The sequence below is a fragment of the Panthera pardus genome, unplaced genomic scaffold (assembly GCF_024362965.1).
Source record: "Panthera pardus isolate Hobbes unplaced genomic scaffold, ASM2436296v1 HiC_scaffold_17, whole genome shotgun sequence".
NCBI classification, from domain to species: domain Eukaryota; kingdom Metazoa; phylum Chordata; class Mammalia; order Carnivora; family Felidae; genus Panthera; species Panthera pardus.
The window spans coordinates 44,618,927-44,642,697 of NW_026526732.1; the positions used below are offsets into that span (position 1 = coordinate 44,618,927).

A 23,771-nucleotide genomic window follows, 5' to 3' on the forward strand; every position below is an offset into this window, starting at 1 on the left:
AAAGTTAGGTAATTTGCCCAAGGACGTAGCCAGTGAGTGGTGGAGCTGGGATTTGAATCCAAATTGGGTAAAATCAGTGCTCTTGCCCCGTTCTTCAGTATTCCACATTTTCCACATTGTCACTGCTTAGTGAAATCAGGTTACTTACGGGTGCGGTATCTAAAAGTTAAGTTCCTTGTTTGACTAATTTAGAAACAACCTAAGCATAATCTATTAAAATGACCACAGTAAAGGACTGTTCCAAGTGCTCGTACAAAGTTGCCCCAGTCATTTTCATCTAAAAATTGAGGGCAGACAGTATAGTAAATGATCGTTTTTTGACTGGGTTTGAAAAACATCCAAGCTGTGGTTTAGGAAGGCTCTTGAAAACGTGTTTTCACCATTTATTATGAAGTTGCCTTTGGCTAGAAATATGCTCTCTATTCTGTAATTGCTGCTACCAGTTCCATGCATTTAGCATTTACAGAACATTTTTCTTCAGAAAATCAAAAGCTCTGCAGATTACACATTGAAATTTAGAGAGTAAAAGGCATTTTGCATGAGCAAATACCGTATATTTGACACAGGCTTAGATATGAAGACTTGCCGGTTAGTTCAGAGACACTATTTGTTGAGCAAGTTATAAATACCACCAGATTGGTTTGGGGTATGTCCAACATCTTATATTCAACAAGATTTTGAGGACTAGGATTATCTTCTATTCTTCTGGTCCCCTTTTCTGCAGTACCAGAATACTGAATTCCAACCATTCATTCATGTATACCTGTTAATTGATGCATTGAATTGTATGTAATAATCCAGATGTCAGTGTTTGGAGAATGTGCCTATAAACTACCCAAGGCCTGTTAGGAATATCTGTAAAAGTTTAATATTCTTCTCACCAGGAATGGGAGAGTTTCCTCAGGTGGGAAGGAACCAACCAAGAAAGAATAAGCAGGGTTATATCTTGTGTTTTCATAGTTTAGGGAAAAGGGCTTTGAAGTGTAACAGTAATTTCCTCATTTCTTAGTTCGTTCTTTTTTTAAGTCAGTAAGTAAAATACTAATTAATATGGTAAGTAAAAATTAGTATCTAGGAAATTAAAGCTAGTGTCAGTTATCACAAGATTGTCTCCTTTCCTGACACCAGATTGATGATAGTTTCACATTTTAGCTGCAGTTCCCACCTGTTCTTTAAATGAGAACTATATGGTTAGGGATTCTGAGAAGATGAACATTTTGCCCAATATAATGATGAATAAATCATCCAGTAAACTGTTTTCCCAGTGAAGGGTAATAATTTGGTGTGATTATTGTGTAGCAGATTCACAAAAAGAAAAATGCTCACTTTAGCTTTTAGCTGTGCAGATAACAAGTGCCTGTAAAAAAAAAAAAAAAAAAAGAAAAGAAAGAAAAAAGTACGAAATCTGTGGTGTTCTTTTGGCTTCAAATTGTTTTCTGGACGAGTGTTTACCACTCTAAACTTGGTAGGAAAGTGGTTTATTTCTTTCTCTTTTTAAAAAATTTTTATTTATATTGAAAGAGAGTGGGGGAAAAGAGAACATCCTAAGCAGGCTTTACGCTCAGCAGGGGCTCAATACAGTGCTAGAACTCGGGACTGTGAGATCGTGACCTAAGCCAAAATCAAAAGTTGGTCGGACACTTAACCAACTGAGAGTGGTTAACCCAAGAGTGGTTTATTTCTTATTTCTGGTTGTCATGCAAGTCTGTGCCCAGCAAGCAGTGTGGTACTACTGGACTTTGCTGCTATGTGGTGATCTTTCCTAGGTGATGACCTCACTATTTATGGAGTCGTAATGCAACGGTGGAAGCCCTTCCAGCAAGATGTACGCTGTGAAGTGGAGATAGTCCTGAAAGCCAATTATGTCCAAGTAAATAATGAGCAGTCTACAGGGATCATCATGGGTGAGGAGGTCCAAAAGGAATTTGAAGATTTTTGGGAATCCCATAAGAGTGATCCCTTTGCAGGTTTGTGATTAAGGGTATAAAGCTGATAATTATTAATGGCATTTCATTCAGTAGTTAAATATAAAGTCTGTGGTCAGGAGGCAGCCTTACATGCTGCATAACTCAATGGGTGAATTCAAAGGGTAGTAGCATTCGTCAGTACTTCTAGCTATAATTTCCCTTTGAGCTCTTTTCTCGTGTAGTCTTTTCTATTTAGAGATCTTCCTGGAAAATCAAGGCTGAGTTAATTACAAAAAATTTTCCGTTTCTATTCTTTCAGACATCTCTTATACTGCCAGTTTTCTCCCTTTTTCACCAAATACACAGTTCCTCCTTAAGTAGGCAAAACTCACTTTATTATGAACCCTCATCCTAATAAAGCCTTATTTCTTTTCTGATGTACCTTAGATAATTAAGACAACTTCATGCTATTTTAGCTGAAGATTTTTAAATATGCATTAAGTAGAAAGAGATGATGAGAGATAGAAAGATGCAAAAATAAGCTTTGTCATCACTGTAAACACTTATGACTGTGACGTTAAAATATAATTACATAGACTAAAACATCACACAAGCCTTTGGGTTCATAGAGTATTTTTTATTTAAAAATTCCAAAAGTATAAAACACCAATTAAACCTTCAAATGTCTGTTTGCATTCTTCCTTGGAGGCATCTTCTGAGAAAAATAAACTGAAGCCAGTGATAGACTATTTCTAATAAACTTCACCTCAAATCTCATACATATTGATTACTTTATTCTTAAGTCACATACTGGACAGATACCATTTCACAAAATAGAATTCTTATTTGCCTAACTTTAGGCAGTTTGCTTTTGTTTTGTGGGATGATTTTTTTTTTTTTTTGCTTCTGCATATAGCATGTAATGTAGTGGCTCCTGATCATTCTTTTACTGGATCTGTATAGAAAGAACTTAAATTCTCCACATTGTGGCTTTAGGAAGCAAGCCCTATAAGAAGTATTTTTAAATGAATTTTTAAAATTTGAAATGGTTTCTTAGGATCAGGTCCTTAAAAAATCCGTAACTCTTTCTTGGACCACAGTCATTTCTTATTAATCGCAGTGCCACAGCTCAGCTCTTCCTGTAACAGTGAAGGAAGGGCATCATACAGCACTCTATAACCAGACCATGAGAAGTGATTTGTGCTGGTGATTAAAGAGTCTATTTCAACCAGAAAGTTATGGATATACAATTTATTTACTAGATAAGAGGAAGAAGTAAATATAATGACCTTGTGAGAAACGGAAGACAGAAAATGAGGCAACATTTTTTTTTTTAGTCTGAATGGATTCTGCTTAGTTTCCTAAGTACCAGTACACTGTATTTTACCATTTCAAAGTGTATGTGTGCTAGTTGAGGGCATGAAGAGAGGGAAGTGTATCCAGAGGGTGTCTTCATTTTGCTAGTCTAAAGCCAAAGATTCCCTCGGAGGTGGATCTGCTTCATTAAGACCTCATACTGTGGGTATGGTCTAGGAGGAGCTGAAGGCTTTATTCTAGTCTGTAGTAACTTCAGGGATCCTCAGAGCCTGGTGCTTAGATGCTGGGTAGAAACCAAGATATAGGGATTGGGGTCTCTGGGGCCCAAGCTGAGGTGACTCCGTTATCTTAGATCTAAGAGGTTCTCTTCATCAGGGTAATGGAGAGTCATACCACAAGAGTGGGGTAATTGGCTGTAGACACACTATTAACATGGTCTAGAACCAGAAATTTGGGAGGGAGATAGGTTTGCAGGTAGTATTCACTCTAATCAATTTTCTTCCATGATTCAGCCATGGGAGCATCTATTGCCATGATTCAAGGAACTTCAGGCAACAAATTTAAGGGAATCGTTCTTTCCCTTTATTTTTCTCTGGTACTTCAGACCTGCCTTTATAGTATACCTTTTGTGTTAACTACATTGTGAGGAAATCTTGAGATCAGAAATAAGCACAAATAATACAGGTAATATAATAGTTTAACAGTTAAGTGTGTCAGGCGTTGTTTGCTCTGTGTGCTATACACTTGCTGATTCCTTTGATCCTCAACACTTCTATGAGATACCATTATCATCTCCATTTTACAGGTAAGGAATAGAAGCAGAGAGGTTAAGAAACTTGCCCAGGTCAGATGGGTAGTAAGTAATAGCACTGGGATGTGAATCCAGGCATTTGACCCCAGAGCCTGTGCTCCTCACCACTGGGATAGGTTTTGCATCAGCACATCAATCACCGAATCCACATTTATTCAGAAGTGGCACTTTAAGTTTTGGTGTAGGAGTCTCCCAGGTCAGTTTGCCTGCTCCGAAACCTACCTGTTGGGGCTATTCCTTCTTCCTTTGTATGTGTAATCTCTAGATTCTGGTCAGAATTTACCTATATGCTGTAAGGTCTTGTTTGCTTAGATCTCAAACCTTCCTTCATCTTTTTTCTCTGGGTTTTCTACCTCAGGAAAGGGAGGAATTCCCTCTAGCAGTTAATGAGCCCCCTTCCAGAATTTACTAATTCTGTTTTCTGATCCCCATTTTACTAAAAGGTTTTCTTTCTTCACCATTCCTGCCATCCCAGGTCATATCACCCTACCTTAATTGCCACTGGATCAATTTTGATATGTTACAAAAAGCGGCCTTTGTGTATAGGGCCATAAATTGTGGAGGAAGCCCCTTTCCTCTCCCTTTATGCTTTGGCAGAAAAGCTTCGGGAACTGGAATAATCAGCTAAAGGAGTACTTACACAATTATTTTCCTCGTCAGAAGACCTACCTCTGAAACATGAGTACAAACATGGAAATCCTGAAACATACATATTAGCTCCAGCCTGTATACATACAGCGTACCATCACGGTAGTGAATTCCACACAAGACAAGCTGAGGACAAGCTTGTTAGGATGTCATAGGTTCTGAGAGCCCCTGCTGGTTGATTATGCCAGTCATCAAATAACATACCTACTTTACTTATAGGTGGGATAGGCAGATTCTCAGATTTGGTGTTTTGACATTTCTCAAAACAGAAACTCAAATGTGATATTCTTTTATTTAAAGCACATGATCAGGAGAATCCAAGACTTCCGGCTTGAGTTGCTAGAATTATAGTTTATAATGATCTTTTAAATACTCTGATATCCTTATTCTAGGTAAAACAGACTTTACCAAACTTTTCAGAGTAAATGCTGAATTGACTTCTAGGGTGGATTGATTTTACTTCTCTTACATCTCTGCAGAAGCTCCATGAGCCCCAGGTACTTCTTGTATTTAAAGATTACTGGCTCCTACAATCTGACTTCTTGTTTGAGTTCAAGTACCTTCATTTTATTTAGGCAGTGGAGTAGTTTTACTCAAATTACTACACAGAAAGTGTAGTCGTATTTTAAAGGGATAATGTTGGCTTAATAAGGGAGTAAAGGAGATTCCTTTCTGTCCCTTGCAAAGTATGACAAATTTATGGAAACTTAAGCTATGAAAATAAAAAGGAATGAAAAGCAGACTTTTCATATCATGGCATTAGTAAAAGAAGGCATTTTACAACCAAGTCAAAGTTATTCACTCCTTTTAGGCATTTGGAAATGGTCCTCATGGATCATTTTAGATGGCAGAGTATGTTCATAGGAAGTTGGAAGGGAAATTTCAGATGGGGCTTCTTGAAAACTGTTGGTAATACTGATCTTACTGCCTTTCCTAGGAAGGAATGAAATATTGGCCAGCTTGTGCCCTCAAGTTTTTGGGATGTATCTAGTGAAGCTTGCTGTGGCCATGGTGCTGGCTGGTGGGATTCAAAGGACTGATGCTACAGGAACACGGGTCAGAGGTTAGTACCTACTTAAAACGGAGAAATATTAATACATACAAGGTGAGAAGCTAGAATTTTTCTTTGAATAAAAATTGCTTGTTGAGCTTTATTTTCTAACCATAATCTTTCAACCCTAATGACAGTCAGTTGTCTGACTATCTAATACTTCGTCGCCAGTATCTGTATATCAAAAGGTAATTTCTAGAATTCCAAAGACTAAAAGAAATCTTTTAAGTTTTTTTGATGAATATATATTTTTGCTCTAACCTATAAGGGTGCCACAAAATAAAATCTTTACATTTTGATTACTGTGTTTTCATTGGATCCCCAGTCTTTCTTCAAGAGGAAAAGATTAGAAATAATGCTTTTTAATATCTCCAAGTCAGTGTCTCTCCATCTGTGACTGTCAGTGTGTTTCTCTCAGACTGCTGCTTACAATCATCTGCCTGCTGGTTCCCCTTCTGCCGGTAGGTAGCAAATGTGCAGTCTGCCCTGAGGTGCTGCTGGAGGTCACACGTTCAAGCAAAGATTACTCTAAGTATATAATTATGTTCAAATGGCAAAAAGCTCTTTTGCAGCTAACACATTTAACTGACCTGAATCTGGCATAGAGTAGGTGTATTATGGCCCTCACATAGGCCACATGAGAGTCATAATAACCAAAGACTAAAAGGACATTGTTCATATATAAGGCCATTAATAAGAATTCTAAAACCACATGGTACAATATAGGATAGTATAATAACGTGTGTATGTATTCTATGTTTTGATCACCTACTATTTGCAAGGCACTCTGCTAAATGTGGAGCTTAAATAGGGAGTTTCCTATTAATATATTTAGGAAACACTTGAATATTTCTGAATAAATTTTTTTGATCACTGAGACAGTACATACCACAGGGTAGTCACATATTCATTTATGTTACATTTGAAAATAAGTACTTTGAGATATTAAGTTATTAAAATTTTCATTAAAGGAAAACATCTTCACTTAACTGTTGTAATCATAAGTGATACTTATAAAGCACTTATAAAGTCTTGAACACTTAAAAATACTTAAATAAAAATGGAATAAAATACCTGTATGGCTTGTATGGAAAGATTTAATCGAGTAGTTTGTTATTTAAAAATAGATTAAATAAAATCAGCAGCTTTAGAAGCCAAAAATGTCTTAAATGTCAAACATACGCCTAAACATCTGGAAATAGCACAAAGTCTATTAATTTAGATATTAAATGTCACATTCAGAAATCACTTAAAGATTGTTATTTTATGATAGTTAACCTAATTTTTAAGGATATCTAGTTAAATCCTTCCTTAAATGACCTTAAGTATACAGCAAAAACATAAAATACAAATCACGATGGCATTCCAAGTGGGCCATTTTCCTTTTGATTAATTATACTTATTCATGGGTCCTTTCATAGAAATTTAAAACTTTATTAACTTTTTTCTAGGTGAATCTCATCTTTTATTGGTTGGGGATCCTGGCACAGGGAAATCTCAATTCCTCAAGTATGCAGCAAAGATTACACCGAGATCTGTGCTCACAACAGGGATTGGATCTACTAGTGCAGGTATTTTACTTGACAATTTCAATTAGTTTAACCTTATTACAGATGCTAACACAGTGGGTTTTTTCTTATGAAAAAGTACCTTAAGTAGGATAAATTTCAAGCTAATTCTTGAGTTACTGCCCAAAATGGAAATATGTAGCAGTACTTTTGTAGCTCTGAGAAGATATCTTAAAAGCTCCACCTTCACTTAAAGTTATTTTCCTAAAATTCATCCCATGTATCTTTTTGCATCTGAGTTTTGAAAGATCCTATTTGGGGGGGAAAAAAAACACAACGTTGAGATAAATGGGAGAAATCTCACTTTACAAAAGTAGATCAGTGGCATAGAGCTTGAGGCATTTTTGTGCTCTTAGATCTCATGGGCAACAGTAGCTCCTACTGAAAATTCTTAGGTAGGAAATTTGTCTTAATATGTGGAAAGCATACTTTCATCATTACAACATGGAGCTTCACTCATGTTATAATGATTCTTCAACAAGTACATACAAAAGTTTTTTCAGATAGAATGTCAAGATTTGATTATAAAGTAACTTTAGGAAAAATTTTTTAAAATGTTTTGATGCCATTTTGTATTTTATACTGTTTTGATTTAGGAAATAGCTTTCCTGTCCTTCTGTTATAGGCTCTTGGTTTCACACATTTTACAGTATTATTTGCTACCTGTTAAGGGAAGCCTAATGTCCATGGTCTGTGCTGAAATTTCTTAGGAGAAATTATACTATAAAACTTACCATAAAGCAGCAAAAGCTGTTTTAATGGTCCTACATAATGAGAGCCCCATTCTAAGGGGCTCTCAGATTTTGAAATATAACTGATTAGTACATTAAGCATTGATGAGAAGGGATCTGTAAATTGAGAGGCATAAACAAGGTGCAGCATACTGGAAAGGGTAGTAAGCAAGAATATATAAAGAACACTTTATGTGCATTTAAAACTTCCTATGACCCGGTGTTCTAGAATCCTGTATAAAATGTTATCAATAACAAACAAATAAAAGTGTTTGCCAAGTAATTATGTGGAATGTTTCCTAAGTTAATTGTATAGAGTACCAAGAAATGAGTCCAAGCTATCTGCTAGGCTACTAGTAATTTCAGAATATTTGGACAGTTTTCAAGTGAATGGCTGCTGATTCACACTACACTAGCACTTTTCCCTCTTTTATTATTATTATTTTTAATATTTGTTTATTTTTGAGAGGGAGAGAGAGAGCACACAAGTGAAAGGGGGAGGGGCAGAGAGACAGGGAGACACAGAATCCGAAGCAGGCTCCAGGCTCTGAGCTGTCAGCACAGAGCCCGAAGCGGGGCTCGAACTCAGGAACCCACGAGATCACGAACTGAGCCTAAGTCAGCCGCTTGACCGACTGAGCCACCCAGGCACCCCTCCCTCTTTTTTTAAATGTAAAGATCATAATCCAAATATGACAGAAGAGACAGGTATAGGGAATATGAATTTTAGAACTATAGGAAAGTTACTGCTACTTCTCATCTACTCAAAGGGCCCGATTAGCCTTTCTTCAAACTGTGTATTGCAACCACTTAGAGTCATAAATGCCAAGTTCAGTGAGTCAAAACCAGCACTTTAAAAAATGAAATACAATAAAAGGTACCAGAATATATTGCACACATAAAGATGCACTATAAGGGTGCACTGTCATGAAAATTACTATAAAAACTTGCATTACAGGGTCATACTTTGTTTTTTAACTATGGATTACAGTGAAAAGTTTTGAAAACCGCTGCCATAGACTTTCTTGGTAAAACCAGAAACCCAAATCTTAAACCAGAGGATAAGACCACATGGAAGTTTATAGAAGGTTATAAATGAACAAATGCATGCATGCTCCTCAGATTTCCTGAATGTTTTCTCAGTTCAAATGATATCCTCACTCCCTCCAATCTATTTGCCTCTCTCTTCTGTGGTATAGGGAATTTGTTCCTGTGTATATTCTCATGACAGAGCTATTTACTGTGATCAAAAAGGAGAGAAACTGTTCCAAACATTTTAGGTATAATTCAGATAGTGTCTATAAATGAGGCTAAACAGGGGAAAAATAAAACCCACATGCTATAGCTTCTTAGCTCCTAATGTTTGCATTCTAAGTATTACAGAATCATAAAAATTTTAAGAGATCATAGTTTTTAAGTCTTAACCTTCTGTGAAAATTAGCTGTTTACAAATTGATGTAAAAACCTAACCCTTGGTGTCAATACAAAATCAATCATTATAATTAGAATAAAAACTCAGCAGCAAATTGCTTCATTTGGTTATTTGGCTTATATATGCTTTATTTCTAACAAGCACATATCTTTTTCCTGTTATATTAATCACTGAGCTCTTTGTTGGAAATTTTTACTTTTATTTTCATTTTAATTATTTTAACATATTCTTAAATTTAATTGCAATTAGACAAAAATGAAATTTTCTTCATATAGTTTTAACAGTTGGATGTATTTTAAGTCTATGAACTAGTTAGTGGACAGTATTTTAATCACCTGGTATATTAAATTTCAAAATTTAACATTTAGCAAAATTTTGCTTCACAAATTCACTTTTTTAGAATGACAGGAAATATATACAACTTAGAATCCATATTCAGACAAATGCCCTTTTCCCTTCCTCAAAATAAAAGCTTTAAAAAGTGCAGTATAAAAGTTTTAGATATGAAGGCACTGCATAACTCTGCATCATATGGCTAATGTCTTGCTTAGCAGCAAGAGTAATGAGAATATTCTACACTTAATTTAATGGAGCATAAGAAACTTTGAGGAAGGACCTAGCTTTCATCAAAGAAAAAGAACCCTTTGGCCCACTTAATGGATTCCTTTCCAAGATTGCTTTTAAAAAAACTTAACTGGAAAGGCTATCTAGAATATGTCAACCACAAATATGCCTTATCTTATTCTGCATGAGTGTCCAGGGATATGGAGAAGAGTACCACATGTGTGAAAATATATATATTTCCAAAATAGTGACTTATCTCTTACGATAAAGCTAAATACACCTTCCCAAATACACTGTTTTTATATAAATGCTGCCAACAACAGATGATCTATCAAATCAGTTTTGAAAATTTCATAGCATTTCTATAAATCTAATGAAAACATCTAAGTCATTATAATATCCTGTTCTTAAACTTAGGGAGTTTGTATCTGCTCTTGACATGTTGAATTCAATGGGTAATAATGATGCATCATTCAAGGAATATTCTGATGTCCTAAACTGTTAGAAAACAAAAACCAGAGCCAGAGGACCTTATAAACAATTAACCACATTTGTTGTCATCTTAGAAACCAAACTGAATGCTATCTAACATTCCATGTAATAGCAGCCATAAGAGGCTTCAAGGTGGCCTGGAAAATCAGGTCCTGAAGTTCTTGTTAGCATATACTTGACTTCAAATCCCTTCTTTAAGGATATGACAAAAAAAAAAATGGAAATTTGCCCCTTACATTAAACCAAACTATCACAGGAAGAAACATTTTACTTGAAGTTTGTTCTCTTGAAGGCCAGTAAAATAGTGGTCCAAAGATTATTGTCCAAAAGGCTAAGAAAGCTTTACAGCCTGGTCTAATGATTTATATTTTTTCTTTATAAGTGCTTTAATTACATATAGAGGAGAAGAAAATAATATATATGTTTTAATCAGATTAGTTTCAGAACAAATAAAATAACACATTAGAGAAAAAAATTACTTAAAAATAGTTGTATTTATATTCCACAATTTGCTCAAATACTGGTTTTCTTATAAACTTTCTACAGGATGTTTTTTAAACAAATTCTTCACATTGTGTCTTGACTATGTACTTACGGAATTTCAGGGAAATAGTTCTGTATGTTTTTATAGCTTAATTTGTACTAAAGGGATGGCAGATGGTCACATGCAGTCCATGTGGGATTCTAACATGACATTTAGTGAGTTTTCTGACGTGGACCATCCCTTTGATGCTGAAGGTAATGCATCTGTTGAAAGAAGTGATTGTAGATTTGGATTACTGCTCTCTGCATCTTCCAGTTTTTCTGTGTTGTCTTCCCAATTAATGTGGAATCTTGTAACTCTGGGATTAGATGCCAAAATGTTCCTTTGAAGCTGAAGGAAGAAGGAAATATATAAATAGTAAACACTAAGAAAGTTAGATACTACATACAAATAGAAACTTAATAGAATGATTCTTTACCTTAGTACTCCTAAAGGGCCAAATTCATATACAAAGGCTAATTAAGTAAAGCACCTTAACCCAACACACAAGGACCAGGCCTACAGCAGACATTATTATTTTAGCTTAATGGAAACAGGATATGGAGAATCTGAGAGAATTCATCCAGATCTCTTATTAACCAATAAAATATCTAACCCCTTTATACTTGTTTCCTAAAAGGGAGAGAATCTCTTCTTTTTCTTGCAGATGAATTCTTCATAGAACGCTTTATCTCACAAACTAGTATGCTTTGTAGATTGATGTGGTATCTTCAGTAATATTTTCAAAGAAAATGAAAAATTTCTTCAAATATAGTATCTCATTATTAGTGGTTTCCTACCTTTTAATTATTATGGTTCACTCTCAGAATCAGTATTCTAGTTTCTTCTCTTTTTGCTATACAAGGTGCCATATAAGTAACTAATACATGGAGTCAATGTAAGGTCCCATACCAGGATTAAGCATTCTGGCCTTATTACCAGAAAAAACATTCCACTTTACTCCCATGTAATTTTTCTTGCATGATCCAGCAGATGGGGTGTTGTGTTCAATCTCACATAAATGATCAGTTACTAAAACTGTTACAGTTCCCAAGAAAAATCATGAAATACTAAGTATTTCAGAGAATCTGTATTTCTGAATCACAGGTTTCAGATTCTCACTCAGAAGCCATTTTCCATAACCAGAAATATTTAAGACCTTTAGGTTAACCTCTAAGAATAGCAGATAAAGGAAAACCTACATATGCGCGCGTGTGTGTGTGTGTGTGTGTGTGTGCGTGTGCGCGCGCGCCAATTTTTGGAAGAGTTACAGACCAAGAATATCATTGAATAATCATGAATTTCTATGTTGTAAAGGCTGAAATGAAAAGAATTATGATGTGTGGGAAATGCCATGCAGCAGCTGTAAACAACTGTTTCTTACAGGAGGATTTTTTCAATTTTCTAAATCATCAGAGACTCTCAAGGTGCCTGACCAACATTAATTACTCATGATTCACTTGGAGGTAGGGTCTGAGGTCAAGTATGGGTAATGGAACAATTAGTTTGCCCAGTTAGCACAAAGACCTCAAATTTATTTTGTCTCAAAGGTATTTTCATAATATAGTATGAATTGGCACTTGCTTAATAGTAAAAGTAATGAAAGAGGAATAGTCAGAACATTACCTTAGAAAAGTCTGGTTTTACTGGCGGATTTTCCCTTAATTCTGTCTCAGTATATTCATTATTTACATAATAGCCAACTCTAATAAATTCTTGACCCCGATAGGTGCATGTAATTAGCACAACTGTTACACCTACTGCATCTGCATCTGGAATGAGTCCTGGATTAGGTGCATCAGCCTAGAATAATTTAAAAAGAAAAGAAACACACGTCACAAAGAGGCAAGCAAGACTGGAGTTTTAGTTACCTTGAGCATCATGAATTAAGGGTACAGCAACAAAAACTTAGGGACATCATACTGGGAAGGCAAATGTTCATTTTTAAGATTGACTTAAAGCCAGAAAATATAGTTCAAATATTTCTCCATGGTATACGTAATTACTCTGGGTACCTGAAAGCTTCACTACTTCTATAGGAAGATAAATCTAGCTACGCTGTGTGGTAGTTCCTGAGGGATTGTGCAATATTCAATTATAAAACCTTTTATAAAATATAGCAAATAATTAAATCAGTAGTCTCATTGACTCTACCCTTTTCCAGTCATAATTTTCTTTTTGTTTTTGAGAGTGAGCACAAGTGGGGGAGGGGCAGAGGAAGCGAGCATCTTAAGCAGGCTTCATGCCCAGTACAGAGCCCGGTGCAGGGCTCAATCCCATGACCGTGACATCGTGGCCTGAGCTGAAATCAAGAGTCAGATGCTTAACCAACTGAGCCACCCAGGCACCCCTCCAGTCATAATCTTCAAACCTAAATTAGTAAATATTCAATGATCTCCACATAGCCTGTTGGCAGCAAATGTTTATTATACCAGTTTCTCTATTATACCCAGGACACACAGCCACTCTCCCACCTGTCACAGATATTCTAATAGTAAATTAATATCAAATTGAAAATGGAATAGAAATAGCTATTCAGCAGATTCTCAAAAATATTAAACTACTGTGAATGACTTTGATAGGCACTAAAATATAGTGTACTATTTAAACCACGCACACTGGAAATACAATGAAGGTAAAAATTGGTTTGAGCAGACATACTCAATGACCTTGTTTTAAATCCAGCTGCTGAATCTTGAGTGCAGAAGGTGAAGCAAGTGAGCTAGAGGAGGTGGACAGCATGAGAAAAGGCTAGGGCCCTGTGGCGCTACGTACGGCTGGAAGGAGTCATAGACTGATGGGCACTGACACAGACCTGAGGCAGCCATTCTGAATGGTAAATGGATAGATTGTCCCAGCAGATTAGCTTACTCTTGCCAGGACACTAACGAACATCCCTGAGCCTGGTGACCACTTCAGCCGTGGCCTTGGCTTGGGAAAACCCCTGTCCAGCATTCTCAATCAGGCTGTTTGAATTATCAAAGACCAATGATTATTGTATAGTTATTACATGTAGATGACACAAAAAAGCATAAAATATCTATCTAGTCTAAAACATCTATCTAGGCCGAAAAGTTAAGTCACCTTCTGCTTCCCTACCTCCCACATCCAGCCAGTCTAACACTTCTCATCTCTCAAGTCTCAGTTCGTGTCTTCATGTCTTCTCTGGAATCCTGTTGCAACTTTCTAACTGTTCTCCCCTAGCTCGCTTGCTATTTTGCACTGTTGCCAGCATTAGCTAGGCAAAGATCCATTCCTATCCCTTCACTAATTTTAAAAATTCCTGATGATTACTCCCATTTCTGAGAAAAAAATCCCTTCTTTAACTTCATATATAAGGCCCTTCACAATTTGTCTCCAACCAACAGCTCATTCACATTCCCTTTATTTCCACACCTCTTACTCTTGTTCTAGAATCAGAGTTCTTTTAAATGTACTGGTAATCTTTCATGCCTCTGTGCTTTGCGTATACTGTTACCTTGGCCTGTAAGTCTCTTCCCTAACATCCTAAAAAATTCATCTAAGTTTGCATAAAATGTATCCTTTAGTGAAGCCCTTCCTAATTCAGAAGATAGAATTAATAGTACTGTTTTTGTACTTTATTACTTGACACAAATCCTCTTTAATGTATGTCCAGTAATTTAAATGTGTTTATCTTTCAGTTGTTGCTGGGATTCTAAGCTTTGTTCTGGGCAGAAATCCTGTCCAGTTCATCTTTATAATTCCATGTCTGGCACAGCTCTGGGTGCACAGTATATGATTAGTATTTTGAAATTCCTGCATAACTCAATGCCTGACCTAAAGTAATTTATGATCATTTTAGAGAGATATCAGCAGGGGTATGAAGGCCTGTCCTGAGAATATGCTGTTTGTCTTACAGATCCTGTGTACCCCTACTGAGAGGGGTTAGGTTACTTCCAGGGTACCCAAAGAGCTTCTAATGTTCTGGAAGTTTGTGGAGAATGGGGAAACAGAGGTAGTTTAGTACTGCTATGGAAACTTTCCTCCCATAGTGCTTCCCATTCCCTCAGTAGATTGGTTCTAGCCATGTTTGTGTTTTAAAATTTGATTGCCAAAGAATTCAACTTGAGCAAATCCAAATTCAAGTAGAAAAACTCACAGTCCTCTCAGATCACTTAAGATGAAATAACAGAGGGGTGCCTCGGTGGCTCAGTTGAGCATTGGACTTCAGCTCAGGTCATGATCTCAGGGTTCCTGAGTTCAAGCCCTGCACCAGGCTCTCTGCTGTCAGCATGGAGCCCGCTTCGGATCCTTTGTTCCCCTCTCTCTCTGCACTTCTCCTGCTCATGCTCTCTCTCTCTCTCTCAAAAATAAATAAACAGTAAGAAAAAAAAGATGAAGTGATAGGTAGAGATTTTTAACGTCAACCAGCAGTAGTACATAGGTGTCTGGACATCTTCCTGCCAGCCTTTGACACACTCATAAGAAAGGCATGTTTATTCATGGCAGACCAGGGGAATACTATGTAGTTTGTTTAAAACACAAAACAAAAACTGTAGGTTAGTTCCCTTTTTGCTGATAATGGTGAATTTTTTTTAAATACACAGGGTGACAGTCTGATTTACATTGCATGGTGCTCTTTCTCTGTCCTTTTTGGCAATATGAACACTGATACCAAGGTAAAACTACTGGAAAATCACTGGAGGGAAATATCTTTGAATATATTTTTCACTCCAGCCAAAAGCTTAACAGTGTTCTTAACAACATAAACACACAGAAAAGATCATTTAAGGGTTTGTTTCAAAGCCAAAAGATTTATTTGCAGGTTTTATAGTAGCATAAAAAGGTCTACCAGTACAAATCAATCCAGGTTTCTTAACCACATCATGAATTATCATCAGTGAATTATAGGTTTTCCAAGCTTATGGGTCAAAGCAAATACTTCTTTGTGTAATAATTTCAAGAACTTAAGACACAAGTGTGTTACAAGCAATGGGGCAGGATGTGAAGCAGTCTGTCAACTGCAGTGCCTCCCCCTACCCATGTCTTTCACCAAGGTTATGCACTCACATGACTCAGGTCAACAGCACTTTTAATGAATAGATATGAACTAATATATTTGAGCTTTTCTTAACTATTTGTTTAGATACAGTAAATTATTTGTTGCTTTTTAATAAAAAGCACTAAGGAGACTACAATTCTGATTCTGTATTTAGGAGAAGGGAAGGATAGGTAGCAACTCTATAGATACCATGTTTATGATACATGATTCATGGCCCAGATTCATGGCCCATATCAGATGGGATTATCTGACCAACACTATTCATTTAAATTGAAAATGAAAAAAAAAAAAGGGGGGGGGGACATCAGGGGTAGAAAGAGTTAATGTCCTTCTGGATGAGGTCTTTTCAGTGGGTTCTACATTAACTGATGGGACTCTGCTGTGTATAAATACCTGTAAGAAAATTAATAGTTTTCTTTTTGAAACCTATGAGTAGTTACTCTTTGGGCTATTGTAAATATCTCCCTGTAATAAGCATGGATAATTGGGAAATGACTGAATAGTTTTAAACAACCATTTAACATAGATTAAAAGAAGTAACACTTTGAATACAGAAGACAGTGTCTGAAGCCTTGGTACAGACCCAAATACTGTCAGTGGTATCTGAGAACATAATTTGTATTGGAATTTCCCCTCACAAATAATAAACACAGTAGTAGATTTGTAACAGTAATTCTCCATAAAATGTGTAGATTAGATGCTTTAGTAAAACACTGGACTTTAATTCCAATGATCCAAGATTATGCAGATCTCTCTAGTAGCATACCTAACTAACCTAGCTCAATCATGGAGTGTGCTGAAATAAAGTTGTTTCTGTGGTCAGTACTCCTAGTGGCTGAAACCAGAAACCAAGATGCATATTACTAACTATACCAGTTAGTAGTATGCATTCAACCCCTGTACTGGCTGCTGGACAGCCACAGGTCTGATACTGTCGGACTGTCCACAGGAAGAGCCCCGAGTTAACCACAACGTGTGCCATGACACAGTATAAGCTTTACTGCATGCTGTGCACACTCTGGAGTAAACATCACATTAACCTCTCAGCACACAAAGTCAAGAGGTAGCATTCCTTTATGCTACAGAGGCTGCCTAAAACACAACAGAAGCAGATAAAAAGTGAGCGCAGCAGAAGCAGAGTGATTTAACCCAAAAGGAAACGAGTGAGGACCATGAGATATATAGTTTAGAAACGTATTTGGCATACATATTTACCAAGAACAATCTTACCTGAAATACAAACATATGCCTTCCTGCAGGAACAGGGCCCACTAAAACAGAGTCTAAAACTTGATCGTATTCTTCACTTTCTGCAGAGCCCACATAGATAATTTTCCATTCCAAGTCTAGGGTTAAAAACCAAAACATTATTTCATATTCAGTAATTACATTATGAGATGATATCAAAGACCCTATTTTAATGTCCACTTAAGCCAATTATTGGTTGCTGAAATTGACTTCTCACAGCAGAAAGTCCAAAAAGGCACTGAACTGCTCCTTATAAAATTCTTACATTTCTTAACAGAGTTTCTCAAAATGTTCTTTTGTGAAACACTAGTTCCTGGGCAGGGCTCCTCATAAACAAACCAACATGGCCAAAAACTTGGGAAATGCTACAACCTTGTCTTAAGGATTCATAAATAAAGCACACTGGCAGAGTGTTCGGGAACTTCCTTCGGTCAAGAACACCAGTAACGTTAATTCAGCATTTCCCAAGTTTATTTGGCTATGGAATCCCTCCCCACTTTTTTTTCGTATGTTATCTCTTAACAACCTACTTAAACACTTTGGAAGGGCTGCCCCATACTATATTGCACAGATCCAAATCACCAAAGAACTCCAAAATGGAAAAGTTATTAACAAACTTCCCTTGTGGCTTAGAAGGGGCTTCAGCTCATCAACTGTCAAAGGGACCAGTCAGGGTTTTTCCTCATGGTCCCTCTTCATGTCATATTCTTTAAATTGGGAAGAGGAAACCAAGGATCCTTGTGCCACTTTATACAACAGACTATATACAGTGGGAACAAGCATCAGGAGGAATAAGACACGCTGAAGTGCAACCCAAGACATTTTCTGTAATTCAACTGTTACATGTAATTCAGCTTTTATTGAGCACCTTCTACAGTGTGCTCTGCAGCAAGAACCCAGAGGTGGGTAAAATGACTGCTTTTTCAAAGGAGCTTCCTGCTTAGGAGGGGGAAGAAGACAGCTCTGCAAATACAGATTACCCGAGCCCTCCTGGTCCTGAGGGTGTTTAGCACAGTGCGGCCCACCCTTGGATTCACTTCGCTGCGACTACAGCACTCCCAGAGGGGTGTTTCTAGGTCACTGAGAATCTAGTTCTACTAAGTCAGCACTTTCTGAGGACCTATTATGTAAGTCATGGCTCTCTTCTAGACCACTTACATTTCTGTCTTCTAGCACATTTCCAGATGCAGGGTCCTGCATCTGACATCTCACGAGGTCATCTATTTGTTGATAAAGATTAAAAGAGGAAAGAAGCAATATGAGTATCTAGCTAGAAGGAACAGCAAGTATCTGCTGAAGAAGCAACGAGGCTGGGCTGGTGCAGACTGAATAAAGGGGAAAATAACTGACCCTTAGCTTGGGTGTGAGGGGCATGGCCAGATTATGTAAAGTTTTTGGTTTTGTTTTTTATTTTTGACAGAGTGTGAGCAGGGGAGGGGCAGAGAGAAAGAGAGGGTGATGAAGAATCTGAAGCAGGCTCCAGGCTTTGAACTGTCAGCAGAGCCCAACGCAGGGCTCAAACCTATGAGCCGTGAGATCACGATGTGAGCCGAAGTCTGACTCTTAACCAACTGAGCCACCCAGGTGCCCCAGATTATGCAGAGTTTTAAAGGTCATCGTAAAGATTTTTGGCTTTTACACTGAGTGGCACAGGAAGCTATTGGGAGGGTTCTGACTACAGGAATAACATGATCCACTTTTCATTTTAGAAGGATCATTTTGGCTCCTGTGTTCAGTATGGATTGTGAGATTGTGAGGGTCAAGAAACAGGGTATTTTAACAACTGAGGCAAGAAATTATGGTAGCTTGGACCACATGTAGCCATAGGGATGAGAGCAAGGACACTCTGGATAAATCTTGAAGATAAAAGCAGCAAGAATCCTTTTTTGCAGGGGGTAGGGGATGAAATCAAACAGGAATTTCTTTTGGACATGTTAAATTTGAGATATCTACTAGATAGATACCTAATAAAATTACAAAATTAGTGCCTAGTGACATAGGAAACCCAAAAGCCAAGTGGAGAAACTTTTAAGAAAGGGGTATAAAAGCTATTAAACTTAGTCAAGTGCGAGTAAGACTGGGAACTCTCACACGAAGGTTTTCATATTTTGTTCATTTTGTATGTATTTATTTGTACTAATACATATAGTGCTCTTGGCCTCCTAATTGGTAGAAAGTTGGCATTTGTAGTCTGGCATGGAAACATAGTCAGAATTTATAAACTTATTTTGTAAAATACCTACTATGTGCTGAGCATTGGTCTTACCAATTTCACACCTGTTATTTAAATCTCAACAGCTTTATCATATGGATTTAATTATACTATTATGCAAACAAGAAAGTTGAGGCCCTGAGAGGCTAAGTAATGTACCCAAATTCACACAGCTAGCAAACTCAGGAATCAGAACCTACACTATGTCTCTGCAACTCCAAAGCCTGGGCTCTTTCCAAAACCAAAACTAGGAAGATGCATTCTTCCATTTCTGCTCTCAAATGAATAGTGGAATAAAGGAAATTAATTGTGGGGGGGGAGGGGGGAGATGGGTGAGACCAGAGGCTATAGGAAGATGATCTACCCTTAAGGAGCACAGGCTGTAACTCAGGGAACACCTGTACCTTGATTTCTATCTGATGGAATCCTTGCTATAGCTACTGAGTTTAAAATGCTCAGTACTTATTTATAAATTAGCATCAATTGTTTTATTCTTACTATTTTTTTTAACTCTGCTTTCATTTTCCTGTCCCTTGTATTTGAAGGAGGAAGGGATAGAGTCAGATGCACAGGTTATCTGCTGAAGTAGTTTAATCATTTAACAAGTTAACTGTTTCATCTAATCATGGAAATCCCGGCCTGCAAGTATCTGCATTTATGGTTGGGAGTGAGGGAAGTAACCAAGTGAATTTTAAACTAATTACACTGCTTGGGACGATCTGTGATCTAGTGGAAAGTATGTAATCTTTGGGAATTAGAACAAGCCTGAAGTTTAAAAGCATGAAACACCATGTTCAACTCTGGTACATTGTAAGTATTCGACTGATAGTAGCTAGAATTATTGGTACTGACCAACTTAAAAAAAAAAAAGAAAGAAAGAAAGAAAGCTCCATTCAGTAGAGAAAGAATCAGTAGTCCACAGAGGGCATAACAAAGATTAGCAGAAAGGTCAATCAAAACGTGTACAGACTTGGGACCACCAGATCAAACACATCCTGGGTCTCCTAATCAAATTAAAGTATGAAAAATGGTGGCCAACGTCTGGTGTGGGACTTGAGACAAAATTATGAAGTGAAAATTTCCCTTCAGAATATTCTGTAGTTTCATTTTAAGAATAGATTTTTTAGAGATCCGCAATATAAAAGTATGGAACCTGTAAGAAGCTTTTGCTAAGTAAACTCAGTTTCCTTAATCCACATAGCCTCTAGGTGGAGTACACAAGCATGGCACCTTTTTGAAAGATTCCTTTGCAGCTTTCAGTATGACTCAGCTTAAACTCTTTTTAAAAATGCTAAATAACCAGTCTTAGTGCTCTGGGATAAAGTGTACAAGTGGAAGTAAGCGTATTGTTGACACTAGTATCCTAAAAACTCTGATGTCCTTCAGCTGAGTTCTGATTAGGTCCCAGGTAAAAATGGAACGTAATTCTGCTTCCATGAATGGTGAGTTTCAACCATCCAATGCCAAAGCCCTGTAACATCATGAATCATCTATCACCCTTGTCCAAAACTGGCTCTTAAAATGGAAGGCATCACTTGAGAAATACCTGTACTTTGAATAACTTAAGCTTAAAATGCTATAAGTTGGAATGATCAATGGTTTCTCTTGCATTCGCCAATTTTTATATACAATTGGCAAAAAAAGGAAAGATTACCAACTGGTTGGATAAGAAAAATTGGCCTGGTAGTTAAATGGTGACAGCAGCACTCTGGGAAAGTAATCAAATGGTTTCAGAGTAGTAAGAAAAATCCCCTTTAATTTTATTATCAGTGATCTATTAGAAGTTAGTTTATTTTAATAAATGAATCGTCTTTCAAAATGGGACCTACATATTATATATGTGCATATATGCTTTATGTATTCATTAATACTTACTGAAGAGCACAGATTAAAGTGTTATAATTACAGGAGATGGTGGAAAGCACTGAGTACAGAGGACTGTTACTTTATATACGCCTGTACAACTTTTAAAAAGTTTATTACAATGAGCATGTATTGCTTTTATAATTTGAAAACCTAACACCCTACATAAAATACATTTTGTGGATATTAAAAACTAATTTTTAAAGTGAAATTGCTTTATATGCCATTATTTGCATAATTTTAAATGCATTTCGCTAAATATACTTGTAAGTTCAAATAAGTATGTCCTGTTTAATTGTAAAATGACCATTGATGAAGCTAATTTTTTTTTTCAAATTTTGAAAAGTCAAGCACTGGATTATTTTAATAAAATTTACGAGCAAATATTAAAAAAAAAGCCTTGACAAGTTTTAGCTTCCTAAATATTTGTTACTGCATATAATAAAAATATTTTTGGAGACCTTAATACAGACTTAGAAAAAAGTAGTAAAAATTTTTGCATTGCCATTAGAACTTTACCTTTTATTTCCTGGCCCACTTTTGTATTTTATGCTCAGGGTGTTTGGATGAGTTATTTTAATTAGATTTCAACATGTTCTTGAAGAAAGTCTTTCAGACTACTGAGAAGCCAGTGATTTTAAGTCCTGGGAATTATTTAAGTGTTTTACTTATTTTTGCTCTTGGGTTAAATGTAACTTTATAGCTTAGCAATATTTTTCTTCTGAGCGAGAGGAGAGAAGGTTTCAGTCATTACGGAACAGGAGTCCACGCCGGTCGGGGCGAGCCTGCGCGCCAGCATCCCCGGGTGCCCCGAGCATCCCGGGCGCGGGCCGGGGAGTGCCGCCGGGGAGCACCCGCGGTCCCCGGGGAGCGCCGGCGCCCGGCCCGCTGCGCCGAGGGGCCGAGCCTGCGCCCGCCTCCCCCGCTGGTTGGTCCAGGGAGCCAGAAATCAGCGCGAGGACAGCCTCGCTCTCCTCCCCGGGGCGGCCGGGCACGGCCACCCAGGAGAGTAGGGCAACTCCAGCGTAAGCTCTAAAAATGGATTTGCCTCTCGCTCGGGGGCAGGAAGGTGGGCAGGCGGGGCGCCGTGTTCGTCACCCGCGGCGCGGAGAGGAGGCGTAGTGACGCCGGGGTCGGTGGCCCAATTCTCTACTCTTGGTAAGATGGCTCCGCTGCTAACTCGCCGGCGCGACCACACATGCCTCTCCCTTCCCAGCCTTCGTGCCGGGGCCGCGGAGGCCGTTCCCGGCGCGGGGCCAGCCCGGGGCGACCCCCGGCCGGCGCCGCGGGCGCGAGTGCGGGTCTAGCGAACCTCCCGCCCGCCAGACAAAGCTGACAACATGGCTACCTCCGCTCGAACAAGTTCCTCGCAAGTTGAGCCACGGCAGGCGCCCCGGCTGCGGCCGAACGCCGCGCGCGCCTCGGCGGCCGTCGTCCATCAACTTCAAGTTTCCCTCCGCAGAGCCGAGCCTGCCGCCCGTCCGGCGCCGAGCACCGGCCGCCCGCGCGAGGCCGGGCCCGGGAAACTTTCAACGTCTGCAGCCCGCAACTGACAGCCCGGCGGCGGGCGGGCGCCCGACTCACCTTCAGACAGGTCCTCGATGCACTCGAAGGTGATCTCGAACTGGAACGGGTTGTAGAAAGGAGAAGGGTTATCCAGCACCACTACATTGTTCACCTGAACCTTTGCCATATTTTGAAAAAAACACAAACAATGGGAACGGGGCTTGTTGCGGCACAATAAAGTCCAGCGCGCGGCCGCTCGGGAGAGCGCAGACCCCCGCCCCGGCGCCTGCCCGACGTCGTGCAGCGGCGACTTGAGAAACTTTTTTTTCCTCTTTTTATTTACACGGGAGCACTCCACAGTGTTTTGCAGCTTTCCTATTTCACTAAACTACAGCCCATTCTGCTCTGATAACTAGCAGCGTTGCCCGCGATTGGCTGCACCCAAGCTCTGACCCTCCTCCTCCAGCGAGGGCCTCGGCGGTGAGCAAGATGGGCTCCCGCTCCCGGAATGGACTCGGAAACTTTAACTGCGGCTCCACCTGCTGGTGTGGATTAGGACAAAGGCGGAGAACAAAGTGAGTGGAATACGGGCTGGGAGGCCCGCGCGGAGGCCGCCGGCGGCGGCGGGGGGGAGGGGCGGCGCTGGCCCCGCCCCCGGCCCGGCGGCTCCCGCGTCTCACGTCGGGCGTGGCCGCGGCGGGGCGGGGCGGGGGTCGGAGGAGGCGTGGCCGCGGCGGGGAGGCGTGCTCGCGGCCGGCGAGGCGGCGGGAGGGCGCGATTCTGGGCGACGCCCGCCCCTCGGGTTTGCTTCGTGTGGTTTTTGGGTATTTTTTTTTCTCTTTTAACTCTCTTTTAACATCAGTCCAACTGCTGTG

The 23,771-nt window shown here is 38.8% G+C and overlaps 2 protein-coding genes across 6 annotated transcripts in view; one reads left to right on the top strand and one right to left on the bottom strand.

Annotated features, from left to right (window-relative positions):
* MCM9 (minichromosome maintenance 9 homologous recombination repair factor) overlaps positions 1 to 23,771 on the top strand; it is a 111,691-nt gene that overhangs the window by 17,321 nt on the left and 70,599 nt on the right. For 4 of the 5 annotated variants that reach the window (XR_008422904.1, XM_019418204.2, XM_053904534.1 and 1 more), the window contains 3 exons: positions 1,767 to 1,967; positions 5,621 to 5,746; positions 7,186 to 7,305. Coding sequence is in view for 4 of the 5 variants with exons in the window: in XM_019418204.2 (XP_019273749.2) it covers positions 1,767 to 1,967; positions 5,621 to 5,746; positions 7,186 to 7,305 (447 nt within the window). In the remaining variant the exon portion in view is untranslated. The remainder of the gene's footprint in view (positions 1 to 1,766; positions 1,968 to 5,620; positions 5,747 to 7,185; positions 7,306 to 23,771) is intronic. The other variant, XM_019418205.2, reaches the window with a different exon arrangement.
* ASF1A (anti-silencing function 1A histone chaperone) lies at positions 10,997 to 23,465 on the bottom strand. Its single transcript, XM_019418207.2, has 4 exons — positions 22,975 to 23,465; positions 17,298 to 17,413; positions 12,671 to 12,847; positions 10,997 to 11,395 (listed from the first exon to the last, which is right to left on the bottom strand). Exons 1-4 carry the CDS (start codon positions 23,081 to 23,083, stop codon positions 11,183 to 11,185), a joined length of 615 nt encoding a protein of 204 aa, XP_019273752.1. The 5' UTR covers positions 23,084 to 23,465; the 3' UTR covers positions 10,997 to 11,182.

Coding starts and splice junctions, on each gene's coding strand:
- ASF1A (XM_019418207.2), bottom strand. CDS start 23,083: ATGGCAAAGGTTCAGGTGAACAATGTAGTGGTGCTGGATAACCCTTCT. Junction 17,414..22,974: donor CATCGAGGACCTGTCTGAAG/GTGAGTCGGGCG, acceptor TTTTAACCCTAG/ACTTGGAATGGAAAATTATC. Junction 11,396..12,670: donor TAAAACCAGACTTTTCTAAG/GTAATGTTCTGA, acceptor TTCTTCCTTCAG/CTTCAAAGGAACATTTTGGC.